Source organism: Meleagris gallopavo, chromosome 4 (genome assembly GCF_905368555.1).
Source record: "Meleagris gallopavo chromosome 4, MGAL_WU_HG_1.1, whole genome shotgun sequence".
Taxonomy (NCBI): domain Eukaryota; kingdom Metazoa; phylum Chordata; class Aves; order Galliformes; family Phasianidae; genus Meleagris; species Meleagris gallopavo.
In genome coordinates, this window is record NC_139407.1 from 58,394,907 (window position 1) to 58,406,839 (window position 11,933).

Below are 11,933 nucleotides of genomic sequence, written 5' to 3' on the forward strand. Positions count from 1 at the left end.
TCATATACATTCTGAAATTTGTGACGATGTAGTCAGAAAAAAAAAATCATCATGAATAAGAGCTCATTTGCTTTGCAGTAAGCAACACCTCTGGTAGATAACTACATTATGCACCCTGTGAAGTCTAACACAGCTATTTTAGTTTAGGAAAACTTAAACACATTGTTTCCTGTAATTTCATTTATTATAAAAAAATAAAGACAGAACATCCATACATGTTCACATTCTAAGGTCAGATTGATCAGAGTCATAGGTCACTGGAGGAAAAGTAGCCTGAGATTTGGGAAACCCAGTATCCAATTCTTTGCTTTGGAAAGAAGCAATGTCCCACATGTACAAAGGAATTCCTGAGCCACCCCTCTGTATTAACTCCTGCATTACTTGTTGAGTAATGTTTGGATTTTACAATACTTGCACTTGACTTCATGTGGTGCAAGATCGACTAAATCAAAGGGCAGCTGAATCATAAGAACACATTTTCTCCAGCACTGTACCTCAGTTTTGGCTTTCCTTAAAATCCACAATCAGACTTACTTCAGATTTTCCAAACTTAAGATCATTTTTGTAGCTCTTTTCTATTAAAAAGAACAAAACACTAGTTTTGAAAAAGACTGACTGACAAGAGAACTAGATACAATATATATTGCCATTTTAAGAGTGCTGTAATTTTTTAGTTGTTCATTCCCTCCATATTTCATTAAACTTTTCTCTCTTGAAAGCTTAAGTTTCTTCACTTTGGTGTCATTTCAAGTGCAGCATTTACTATGAGCCATACAGACCCAGTTATGCCCTACAATACCCACAACCAGAATCAACAAGTGCCCTGCTCACACACGCAAGGGTAATGTCTGGCCAAAAGATCTTTCCATACGTGTAATTTATTTTTTTTTTAAACAGAGTTGAATGAACTCTCCTTCAATCTAAGCCTAGATAAAGCTCTCTCCTTGGATAACACAACAGAAACTGCAGTGTGCATCACAACCCAGTTGAACTGACCTAAAGAAAATTGTATATATCAAAGACAACTGAAGAAAAGGGAATTTTAAATTAATCAGAAATTAGTAGCTGTCACTTGAAAATGGGTATGAAACAAAGTTCTAAATGAAGAATATCCCAAGAACATGCACATCTGTTTAATATTACAAGCCAACTGTCAACATCCTAAGTGAAGTTTTAATTTAATATTTTTTCTTTCTTGATGTTTTACCTTTAGTGAATGCCTTATGAGAGTATCAGCTTTCTATAAGAAACTGTTAGATATAAAGAAATGTTATTGTAGCATGTTTGTAAAATCATAGTTCGAGAACTTTTTATTTTTCTAAAGCCTGACCACAACTTAATTATCTGCAGGACATTCCAAGCTCACAATTGCAAGCTCCAGTTCCCAAGCAATTTTAAACAATATCTACTGTACAGGACACACAGTATTGCTAACACTGCTACATGATAATGTTTCCAAAAGTCAGCATTAGAGCCTTTAGACACAGTTTTATTTTCAATAAATATTTGTTTCTCCACTTATCATTAAATGGTTTTCATCACCATTATGTTTGTCCATGTGTCTGTTTGCTATCATCATTTACTTTTAATACAAGTGAACTAGCTACGAAGACAGATCTCATGTACAGGATATCTTAGAACACTTTTATACATAAGACTAAGCAATTTTTTTTGTTTGTTTGTATGCATTGTGCTCTTTCCTGATAAAGGGGGGAAAAAGAAGGAAAAAAGGCTGAAATGGAATTAAAGGAGATAGGGGAGAACAGGGGGGAGACCATTAGTTCAGCCAAAAGCTCTTGAAGAAATTACAGCTTTCTTTTTGGAAAGAGAAATACCAAAAAGCCCAGCAAATTGAAATTGTTTTCCTTTGTAAGGACATCCAAACCACCTGAAAATAGACAAGGAAAAAAAAAAAAGAAAAGAAAAGAAAAAAAAATCCAATGCAATTGTGTCTACATTTTACTCATGTCAATCTGAAATAATAGCAGATGATACCACACTGCCCAGATGACAACCATCCAGAATATGCTTTTCCTGACCAAAATACAAATTACTGACACACTTTCTTCTTCCTGCTGCCGGAACCCGCTTTCCTCTTCTCCAGGTACTACTGGCTCCAGGATCCACACAGTTCTCTGGGCTGTCACACAGACAGGGCTCTCTTCAAAGCTCCTCTTCGTCACACCAGACCTCCAGTGTGCGTCTTATTCCAGAAATCCCCTAAGTGTTCAGCAGCAAGGTTATTTCCCATCTTCTCAATTAAAATAAATTGCTACATCCTATATGTGCTAAATGTTTGAGGACTTCATTTTTTTTTCCCAGAACAAGGCTTTTCCATTAAAATAATAATTAAATGACCATACCATAAAAATCTACTTAGAATACAACTCTGTACTAGAAATCCAGTAAATGTAGTGAGATTTCATTTTTAACAAGTCCCTCCTCTTATCTTTGGCCTCAGACCAACAAAAACTGAGGAGTCCTTCTTTGTCCTCACAGAACCTCCGCTGATGTTCACCTGAAACTTGTTTCTTACTTTCCACTTTGGAAAAGTGGGAAACCGTTCCAGTTTGTACTACAGGAATTCACCTTACCAATTCTGAATGAATATTTAAGTCTACATTAAAAGTTTAACAACAATAACTACAATATACATATACATATATGCACACACATATATAATATATGTATATATCCCCCTGGAAGTGTCAAGCTAGCTAGCAGTCTACTGAAAGTGGAAGTGAAGTGGGAAAGCAAAGATGGGAATAGATTTAGATTACATTCACAGAACCATAGAATCATTAAGGTCAGACAAGACGTCTAAGATCATCTGGTCCAAACAACCACCTACCATCAATATCGCCCACTAAATCACGTAGCTAAGTACTACATCCACCCTTTGCTGGAATGCCTCGAGGCCCAGCGAGCCCACCACCTCCCTGGGCAGCCTGTGCCAATGCCTCACCACTCTTCTGAGAAGAAATTCTTCCTAATATTCAATGTAAACACGTTTAACTTCATATGGGTTTTGTTTGTCACACATGCTGGACAACACCTACAGAAATTTTTTACATTTCAGCAGATGCAGCACATCCACTTTTCTATTGCTCTCACTGTGCGCAATAAGAAGGGTTTGAGTCAGTGAAAGGATAAAGACAAGCACATGCCTCAAGGCTGGCACTCAGTTGCTAGAAATTGTCATTTTTGGCAGACAAAAAGCTTTGCCATGCCACTCCAAAGCCAGGAAGTTTATGTTTTCAATAAAGTATTCATAATTTTAAAATCCTAAACAGTTTCACTAAATTGAAATATTTTTGACATTAAAGAACATTTTCCCCAAACCTGCAGCCACGCTTGTATCTCCAGTTTTCACCCTTTAATTGCTTTCACTGAAGCTATCACACCAGAGTTTAATATTTGCTGGCTTGATAAATACTCAAGTTTGTGGTCTGACATTTCAAAGACAGAGCATGAACTAATATTTTATTGACAAATATACCCTTTTGTCTATGATGGAACACAAAAACTTGATTCCTTTGCCATAAAAAAAAAAAAATCACAAGGAATCAGCTCAACATTACAGCAGTAAATAATCTCATTAACCAATACGAGCAAAAAACACAAGAGTCTCGGTGCACCTACATGAAGACAATGATTACTTATTAATTTGCTCAAAGCTGCAAACTCCAAGCTTTGAAATATCCATTCCCTAAGAGAGCTAAAACTTTTTTTAGTTAATCTCACCAGTGTGAAGCATGGTATCCTAAATCATCTCCCTCACTTATGACTACTTCAACACACCTGAGAGCTCAAAGCAATCACTATCTAGGATGTCTCAGAAATTCTGTTTGCTAATCATCATAGTGGAAGAAGCTGCTTAATCCAAATTTGTTTTATTGAAGCTAACAGAATTAGTGTCCTTCAACAGTCAAAGAAAAAAGTATCCCTCTCTATGCAACGTTACAAGCATACAGTATGCACAGAGAAAAGAAGCGCAGGATGTCATGAAAAGTCTTGTATAAGTTTGGACCAGGCTCTGAGCAGCCTGATGGAGCTGTAGGTGCCCCTGTTCATTGCAGAGAAGTTGGACTACATGACCTTTAGAAGTCTCTTCCAACTCAAAAGATTCTAAGTTCTTTTCTGGGCTACAATCCCCCAGATCCGTTCTGTTTTGAAAGTGGAGAGAATCAAAATCTGAAAGTTACTTAATTCTAGAGAAATGAACTTTATTTTGGCCTCACTGCTGACGTCTGGAAAAATAAATCTCAGCAGTTACATCACTAGCAAATCACTCTGGTACTATTTCTTTGCTTATATGTAAGTTCATTTCTGTCACAAACAAGATTATAGGTTTAAAATATATAAATAAAGAGATTAATGTTTCTAGCAATTTCAACATACCCAAATAGTGAAAATAGTGACCTGTTCTTTCTTCAAGAACTTAGATAAAGAACTCAGAGACAGTAAGCTGATGCACAACTGCAAGTTCCATTCTTGCTGTTTCATCTTCTTTTTTTCTAACCTGATTTAGTTTTATTCTGACATCCTCTGTATCAGTTTCCATTTTTCATACTTTCTTTGCATCCCTGTTGCTATCCTTTCAGAGCTGTCTGTCCCTTCTCCCAGCTGTACCAGCCTGCTTTCTTCCCGCTCAGCCTGCTCACCCTGTCGTCATCCCATTGCATCACTCCAGCTTTTCCCAGCCCAGAGCACCTGCCACCCTGCCCCAGTCACACAAATGTACCCTGTATTTGAGATATGAAGGAAGCCACATGTACTAAACCTCAGGTTTCTTCCAATTCCATGTGTACAACAATCTTCCATTAGTTCCATCCCTATTTTTCAGCAAGGTAATAACAGCTCACAGCAGACATCAACTTAATGGAAGACCGTAGGCTGCAAAGAGTTCATAATAACCACCTATAATGAATAATTCCTCCAACAACTGTAAGCCAGGAAAGAGCTTCCCACAGCCAAGTGGGCCCCGGAAGGAGGTGAGGAAAGGACAAGGAGAGGGGACCCTCTGCCCTCAAACCCACCCTGCAGCCCTGGAGGACTCTGCAGCACCACGTGATGCCCAGATAACCAAAACAACCTCGGTGGGCAGCTATGGAAGCTGTTTCCCAAGCCAGCTTTCAAACCAGCTGCTCAGCCTATGTTCAGAAATAATTCCCATGGAGTTAAGAATGTGCTGAAAAGCAAACAAACAAAGGAAAGGGAGGACAACAGACATTTGTACAGACATTTCAGATCTTCTCAAAACACAAGAGTTCACAGCTCCTCCCTCAGGGCCAACCTATATCCTCACCACTGTTATTGATGGAAGTTTTAGTAAAACCAGAAGCATCACATGGGGAACATTAGTGATTTGGCTTTTAATCTCATTGCATTAAACAAGGCTAGCATTTCGTCTCCAAAAATCTTTTTTAAATCCTTCCCCTGCTGTTCCCTTAACCTGCTTTTTAAGTCTCTACCCCCCGAATATAAATTATCAACTTTGCCTTCCATCTCTTAGCCTGAGCTGTTTTCTAATAAGGATGAAGGAAATGAGAGGCAAAAAAACAATTTGCAGAGAGGAAGAGATAAATCTGAAATAACATAGTGCAGTACGCTGTACCTTCCCATTTGAAAATGTATAATTTAGAATTCTGTTTTCTGCCTAGAAAATGGGAAAGGGAATCCCAGGTACATGGAAATGACTGCAACATGCAGCCCCGAGTGAACTCAGAGGGGAGAAACGAGTGTTCAGCACAGTATGAGGGAGACGTCAGCACGAGTTCCAATGACCTCAGCTGTGGGCCCAATTTATTAGAATTTACCTCTCATTAAGAGCTAAAAAGTGAGCTGAAATATCACTTGCTGTCCAAAATTTGGCACAGTCATTAATTTCTAATAAGGACTGTAATTGGCTGTACCGTAAGCAATATATATTTGCCTGGCATCCAAATATTCTCTCATGGGAGTTATTCTTATGCAGTGGTTAGAGCCAGAACGATCGTATAAACTAACCTGAATAAAGCAGGTTGGAGTTTTTCAGTCTGCTTCAGTATAAAACAGAAGAGATGAAAGTGTTCAGTTTTAACCAGTTGTGGCTATTTCCCTCCTAGTGCTATTAGAGTCAGCCACTCAGCTACATGTGGAGCAATTCACTCACGCAGACTGACTCACCAGTTGTGTTCTGCCACACACTTTAATGTTAATTCTCAGATACAGGTTATGGAGATTATTTCTCATTTAGGGCTATTCTAGACCTGGCAAATGCATGTCCTATCCCATAAAAAAGTTAATACGGTAAGCAAGTTATTTTATTTTTAAACTGACATTTTCAACAAGAAAAAAAAAATGGAATACTTTATAAAGTAATTAACTGGAAATTAGCAAGTGGTCTTAAAAAATATAATATTGTTGGATTATTAAAGATGTTTATATTACTGAAAAAAGTTTGAGTGATAATATTGACATTCTTGGTTTTTTTTGGCAAGAGAACAAAGTAGGCCTAATTTTCACTTGACTCTCCTTTTTCCACATGTAAAGGCAAATTAAACAGTGCAATAGCTAGGGCTGTCTGTGCATTAGTTGCTCTCAGGTGGGTAGGCACCATATTTTTCTCCTCCATTTGTAGTATTTTGAATATTTCTTGGTCTTTTAAAACTCAGATGTAATTCACTATGTTCTGAAACCACTAACTTGAATGTGGGGATTTTTCCTTCTCATTACAGAGGATGAAACAGAGCAACCAGACATATTCTTGATGTGAATATGGGCCTATTGTACCAAAAATAAAATAAATAAAGAATTGATCATTCTATAGAATACATACAAAGAAGTTATATGAAGAACAGATGTTGTATCCCCATGAATCTGGCATTCCTATGCATTCAACAGCTTCAATCGCAGACATTCGATCATTCTGAAATTTTGCACTTAAAGGCTCAGAAACAATTAACCTTTCAAATTTTCCCTTCTCAAGGACATGCTTTCAGATACGTCTGGTATTGCTTTTGAAGAATTTAAGTTGTAACACTTAATTTTTTAGTCTATTTGCAAGAACATTAAAAAAGCAGATAATCTCCCTAGCAAAACAAAAAACAAGTAGTAAGTTATGGTTGGAATCAAGCCCATTGTGAGATTCTGCTTTGCCACTGATTTTATTTCTCTTAATAAACTGTATCGACTCTAATTCCATTTCTGTAACACATATTGAACAGTCAGCAGTGATTAAATATTCTCATCCCTACAGTATTTTCCAATAATATATTTGACAGATGAGCTTTCTAATAGCTTGTACTTGTCATAAAAAGTAAAGGAGAAGGCTTAAGTAGTAAGATTTCTTAAGACAGAAAGATGTTCAAGTGACAGATACCTTCCAAAACTGACAATGATATAAAAATACCCAAACCAATTGGTATAAGGCTATGGTAAAGCTGAGAACAAGTGTCAGATAAACTGGGCCTATGCAATATCTGTACTGGTGTCAAATCGGATATCAAAACCAAGTTATCATGTAAGTGTGATTTAATATCCATGCATACTAACAGCATTCTATAAATGTGAGACAGTGGAAAGTCCATCACTGCATCATTGCCTTCTTGAGGACCAAAAGTTCCCTGTCATCCTCTGCTCAGTCCTACACTGGCACGTGTGTTCTGGAAGTCTGTCTCCTCATAGAGCACGTTGAGCAGGCTGTTTCTCCCAGCTTTTTCAAATCACAGAATAGCTTAGGTCAGAAGAATCCTTAAAGATCACCCAGCTCCAATCCTCCTGCCATGGGCAGGGCTGCCACCCACTGGATCAGGCTGCCCAGGGCCCAGCCAACCTGGCCTTGAACACCTGCAAGGTGTGTCCCAGTGCCCGATTAAGGGCATTACTCAAACCGTGCTCAGGCACCACTTTCCCCCTACACCTTTTGCTCAGTATAGAGGCAAAGAATCTGCAACAAGTTTACAATCATACTCAGTAATATTATTAACGCCGGTCAGCCTCCAGCTCAGCAATTCCTTAGCTTTTCAGTGCTTGTCTCTCCAAGCTGTACAACGCCCCAGTTGTCTGTTTACTCGCAGTTCATAGGGACCCAGCACTTGACAGCCACACCGTGCGACACAAGAAACAAACGAGCAATAGGGAACGACCCAGCACTACAAAGACTCGCCCACTCATTCCGCAGGCGACCTACGTGGCAGCCCGCAGCAGCACAGCAGAGCTCGGTGGCACCGAGCCCCAGCCCAGCCGGCGGGAAGGAATGCGGCCAGGGGAGCCCGGAGCCCCAGCCCGGCGTAACGGAGGCTCGGTATGGGGGTGGGACTGGGAGCCCTTCGGCCGCCACATCAGCGCCGGCTCCCGGCCCACATCCGCCTGCGGACAGCGCTGCCCCGGGGCGCTCTGCGGCACTTCAGGAGCCACCCGCTCGCCCCGGCTCCCCGGGGAGGGCTGCCTGCTGCCCGCTGCCCGCCGCCGCCGCCCCCCCCGCCCCGGCCGCCCGCATCCCGCACTCACCACCTCCCGTGCCCGCCCGGTGAAGTCGCTCCTGGAGCGGGCAGCGCTGCGCTTGAGCAGCTCATCCCGGGCGCTGTCGCCGGCCGCCACTCCCAATGCCTTGTTGCGGGTCTTCACCGTCTTCACGCTGGCTTTGAAAAGCAGAGTGATGTCCACCGCCATGGCGGCCGGCCCGGCCCCGTCAGCCGGTGCCTCCGCGCAGTACCTTCCCCGAGCAACGCGGCCCCGCGCAGCGCGTTCCGTTCTGCCGGCGGCAGCGGGGCGTGCGCCGGGAAGGGAGCTTCGGGGAGCTGCTGTGCGGGGCTCCTGCGCTGCTGCCTCCCATCGCAGAGCGAAAGCTTGCAGAATAAAATGTATATTCCAGAGAAAATCTGACGTCTGGATCACCGAGCTCTGGTGTCGCGGCAGGTGTCACCAGGTGGTGCTGTTAGACAGAGTCATCCCAGCTGTTAGCCTGGGAATTCAGTCTCGGAAAGAAGGGTTAATTATGGCTGATTAATGGGTTTCAGCAGATTTGCACCGGAGATTGGTGCTGCTGTGAGATTTCCAGAGGAGATGGCCATACTTGTATTAATATATTGATTATTGGTTATTTCACAGAATCATAGAATCATTAAAGTTGGAACGGACACTTAAGGGCCATCTAGTCTAGCTCCCCTGCAATGAACAGGGACACCTACAGCTACATCAGGTGGCTCAGAGCTCGGTCCAGCCTGAGCTTGAGTGTCTCCAGGGACAGGGCAGCCACCACCTCTCTGGGCAACCTCTGCCAGTTCCTGACCACCCTCACTGTAGAAGACTTTTTCCTTATATCCAATCTAAATCTCCCTTATTTTAGTTTGAAATAATTTCCCTTTGTTCTTTTGCAACAGATGCTGCTAAAGAGTCTGTCTCCTTTCTTACAGCCCCCCTTTAGATACTGAAAGGCCACTATCAGGTCTCCCTGGTGCCTTCTCTTCTCCAGGCTGAACAGTCTCAACTTTCTCAGCCTGTCCTCGTAAGAGAGGCATTCCATCCCTTGGAGCATTTTAGTAGCCCACTTCTGGACACACTCCAGCAGGTCCACATCTCTCCTGTGCTGAGGACTCCACATGTGGACGCAGTATTCCAAGTGAGGTCTCAGCAGTGTAGAGGGGCACTGTAGACGGATCACCTCTGTCGCTCTGCTGGCCACACTTCTATTGATACAGCCCAGGATACAGTTGGCTTTCTGGGCTACAAGGGCAAATTGCTGACTCATGTCCAGTTTCCCATCCACCAGTACCCTCATGTCCTTTTCAACAGGGCTGTGTTTAATTTTTTTGTTCTCCAGCTTGTATTAATAGTGGGGTTGCCACGACCCAGGTGCAAGACCATTCATTTGGATTTGTTGAACCACATGAGGTTCATGTGGACCCACTGCTCAAGTCTTTCTAGGTCTCTCTGGAGAACTGTGTTTCTTCTTGAACGCATAGATAGAACAATTTCAATACACCTGCAATGTGTAACAGTTCTGTGGCAGGATGTTGCCTGTTAAGGCCTTTGAGATCTGCTGCCATCCCAAACTTGGTCAGCATCACTGGTACCTCAAGGACAAACCCTGAAGGGAGCTACAGTGCACAGCTATTGTTAATTTAACTGAATCAGAAGAAAGCTTTCTGAAATACTCTTTGCTATTATTTTTATTCTGGCAATTTCATTACCATGTTCTGTGCAGGAGACAAGTGACCAGAAAGGAAATTGTGTGGCACAGTGGTGAAAACTTCTGACCAAATAACTAGTGGTGGTGGTGTAGGTATCCTATATAATACTCTGGGATCCTGCAGACACTGCATGATTTTAACTGCTCTCACTGATTCAAAGTAAGCTCCCTGAGGCAGTCTCCAAAGAAAAAAAAAATCAAAATCCTGCCTTTCCTCCATCAATCTGGAACTTAACCAGCTAGTGCTGTTTTCATATCTGCTCCAGAGCATCAAGACTTCTTCTGTTGATAATTACCACTTTGCTTTCAGTTTATTTCAATCTTAGCAATATGTTGTAACTTCCTTCATAGCTATATTGTGATTCATTCATTCTCTGTATTCATTCATACTCTGCCATTGTTGTTCTATTCTAAATCATGTTTTGTTATACTATGGATACGTATTTCTAATCCATGATCATCCATCATCCATTGGTTATTTCATAGAATCATAGAATCATTAAAGTTGGAAAGGACCCTTAAAGGCCATCTAGTCCAGCTCCCCTGCAATGAACAGGGACACCTACAGCTCCATCAGATTTAATTAGAAATCCATCTGGTTCTAAGCTTCATCTTACATTCCTGGCTTTAGAAACAACAACTTACCAGTGTCTGTGTTACTTATTCTCTAAAGAAATTTAGGAAATTAAAAATAAAAGGAATACTCCATGCAATTTTGGATGAAAACAGACAAAAACAAACAAAACAAAACAAAAAAACCTTCAGTACAATGAAGCAAAGTAAATTTCAACAGACATACTGTAGTTTACCTCCCAATTTTGCGAAGATTTATACTCACTGAACCACAGTGAATACTGTGAATACTCCCACTGAGGTCAGTGGAGCCACACATGGTGCACGCAGTTAAGTACATAACACTTTTATCAGATCAGGACCTTGGCTCCAAATCCTTGGGAAACATGATTGTGTCTTTATTGCTAGTTTTACTTATTTATTTGTGCTTTATGTCCACAAATGTGTGGTACATGTGTGACCAGTAGTTACTGAAAACCCCAAAGCAGTAGTAGGAGTATTAGACAACCAGTTTTGAACCTCAGCACTTCTAGAGCTCCCATTCAGGCACAGGGAAATAAGTAGAGACACATTTTATAAGAAACACAGTATTAAAATTCCAAGTAGCTGATCTCATCTCTCTGAAATGGACTGAACAGTTGATCTGGTAAAGGAAAAAGTTTAAAATACCTTTTCAATGTGAAAGAAGCTTGCTCTCAAATGGTCTAACTCATTAGGTATATAATACCCAGGCCTCTGCTATAGAGATAAATAGATAACTTTGAAGATTGCAATTACTTTAAAATCAGTTGCTAAGAAGTGGTGCCCACAGCTTTTATTTGAACTTGATCCTTGCTTCCTGTATACAGTAACTACATCTACTCAGTAGTTATTTGCACTTCCACAACCACCTTGTTTTGAAAGTTTAAATCTTGCTTTGGAGCAGATAGGTTTCAGTAGTATATGTTAGAGCTTCCTGTAATTGCTAAAAAGCTAACTTTGAAATTTAAGATTTTAAGATTGGAGTAAAATTCCAAAGCACACACAAAGGGCTACAGTGGCACCTCAAGCAATGCAGGTAAATCTGTAAGACCACATGCACCCACTCATGCCTCAGCAGAAGTATGTCTGGAACAGGAAAAATTAGGAGCCTGCAAATTACAGCAGTTTTATTTGCAGTCTGAGGACAGCATGCTGATCATCAATG

The 11,933-nt window shown here is 41.0% G+C and overlaps 1 protein-coding gene across 1 annotated transcript in view; it reads right to left on the reverse strand.

Moving 5' to 3' along the window:
* Positions 1–8,741, reverse strand: part of STX18 (syntaxin 18) — a 54,245-nt gene extending 45,504 nt beyond the window's left edge. The window contains exon 1 of the mRNA XM_085223484.1: positions 8,494–8,741. Coding sequence (XP_085079610.1) covers positions 8,494–8,655 — 162 coding nt within the window. The 5' untranslated portion in view covers positions 8,656–8,741. The remainder of the gene's footprint in view (positions 1–8,493) is intronic.
* Positions 8,742–11,933: the final 3,192 nt, after the last annotated feature.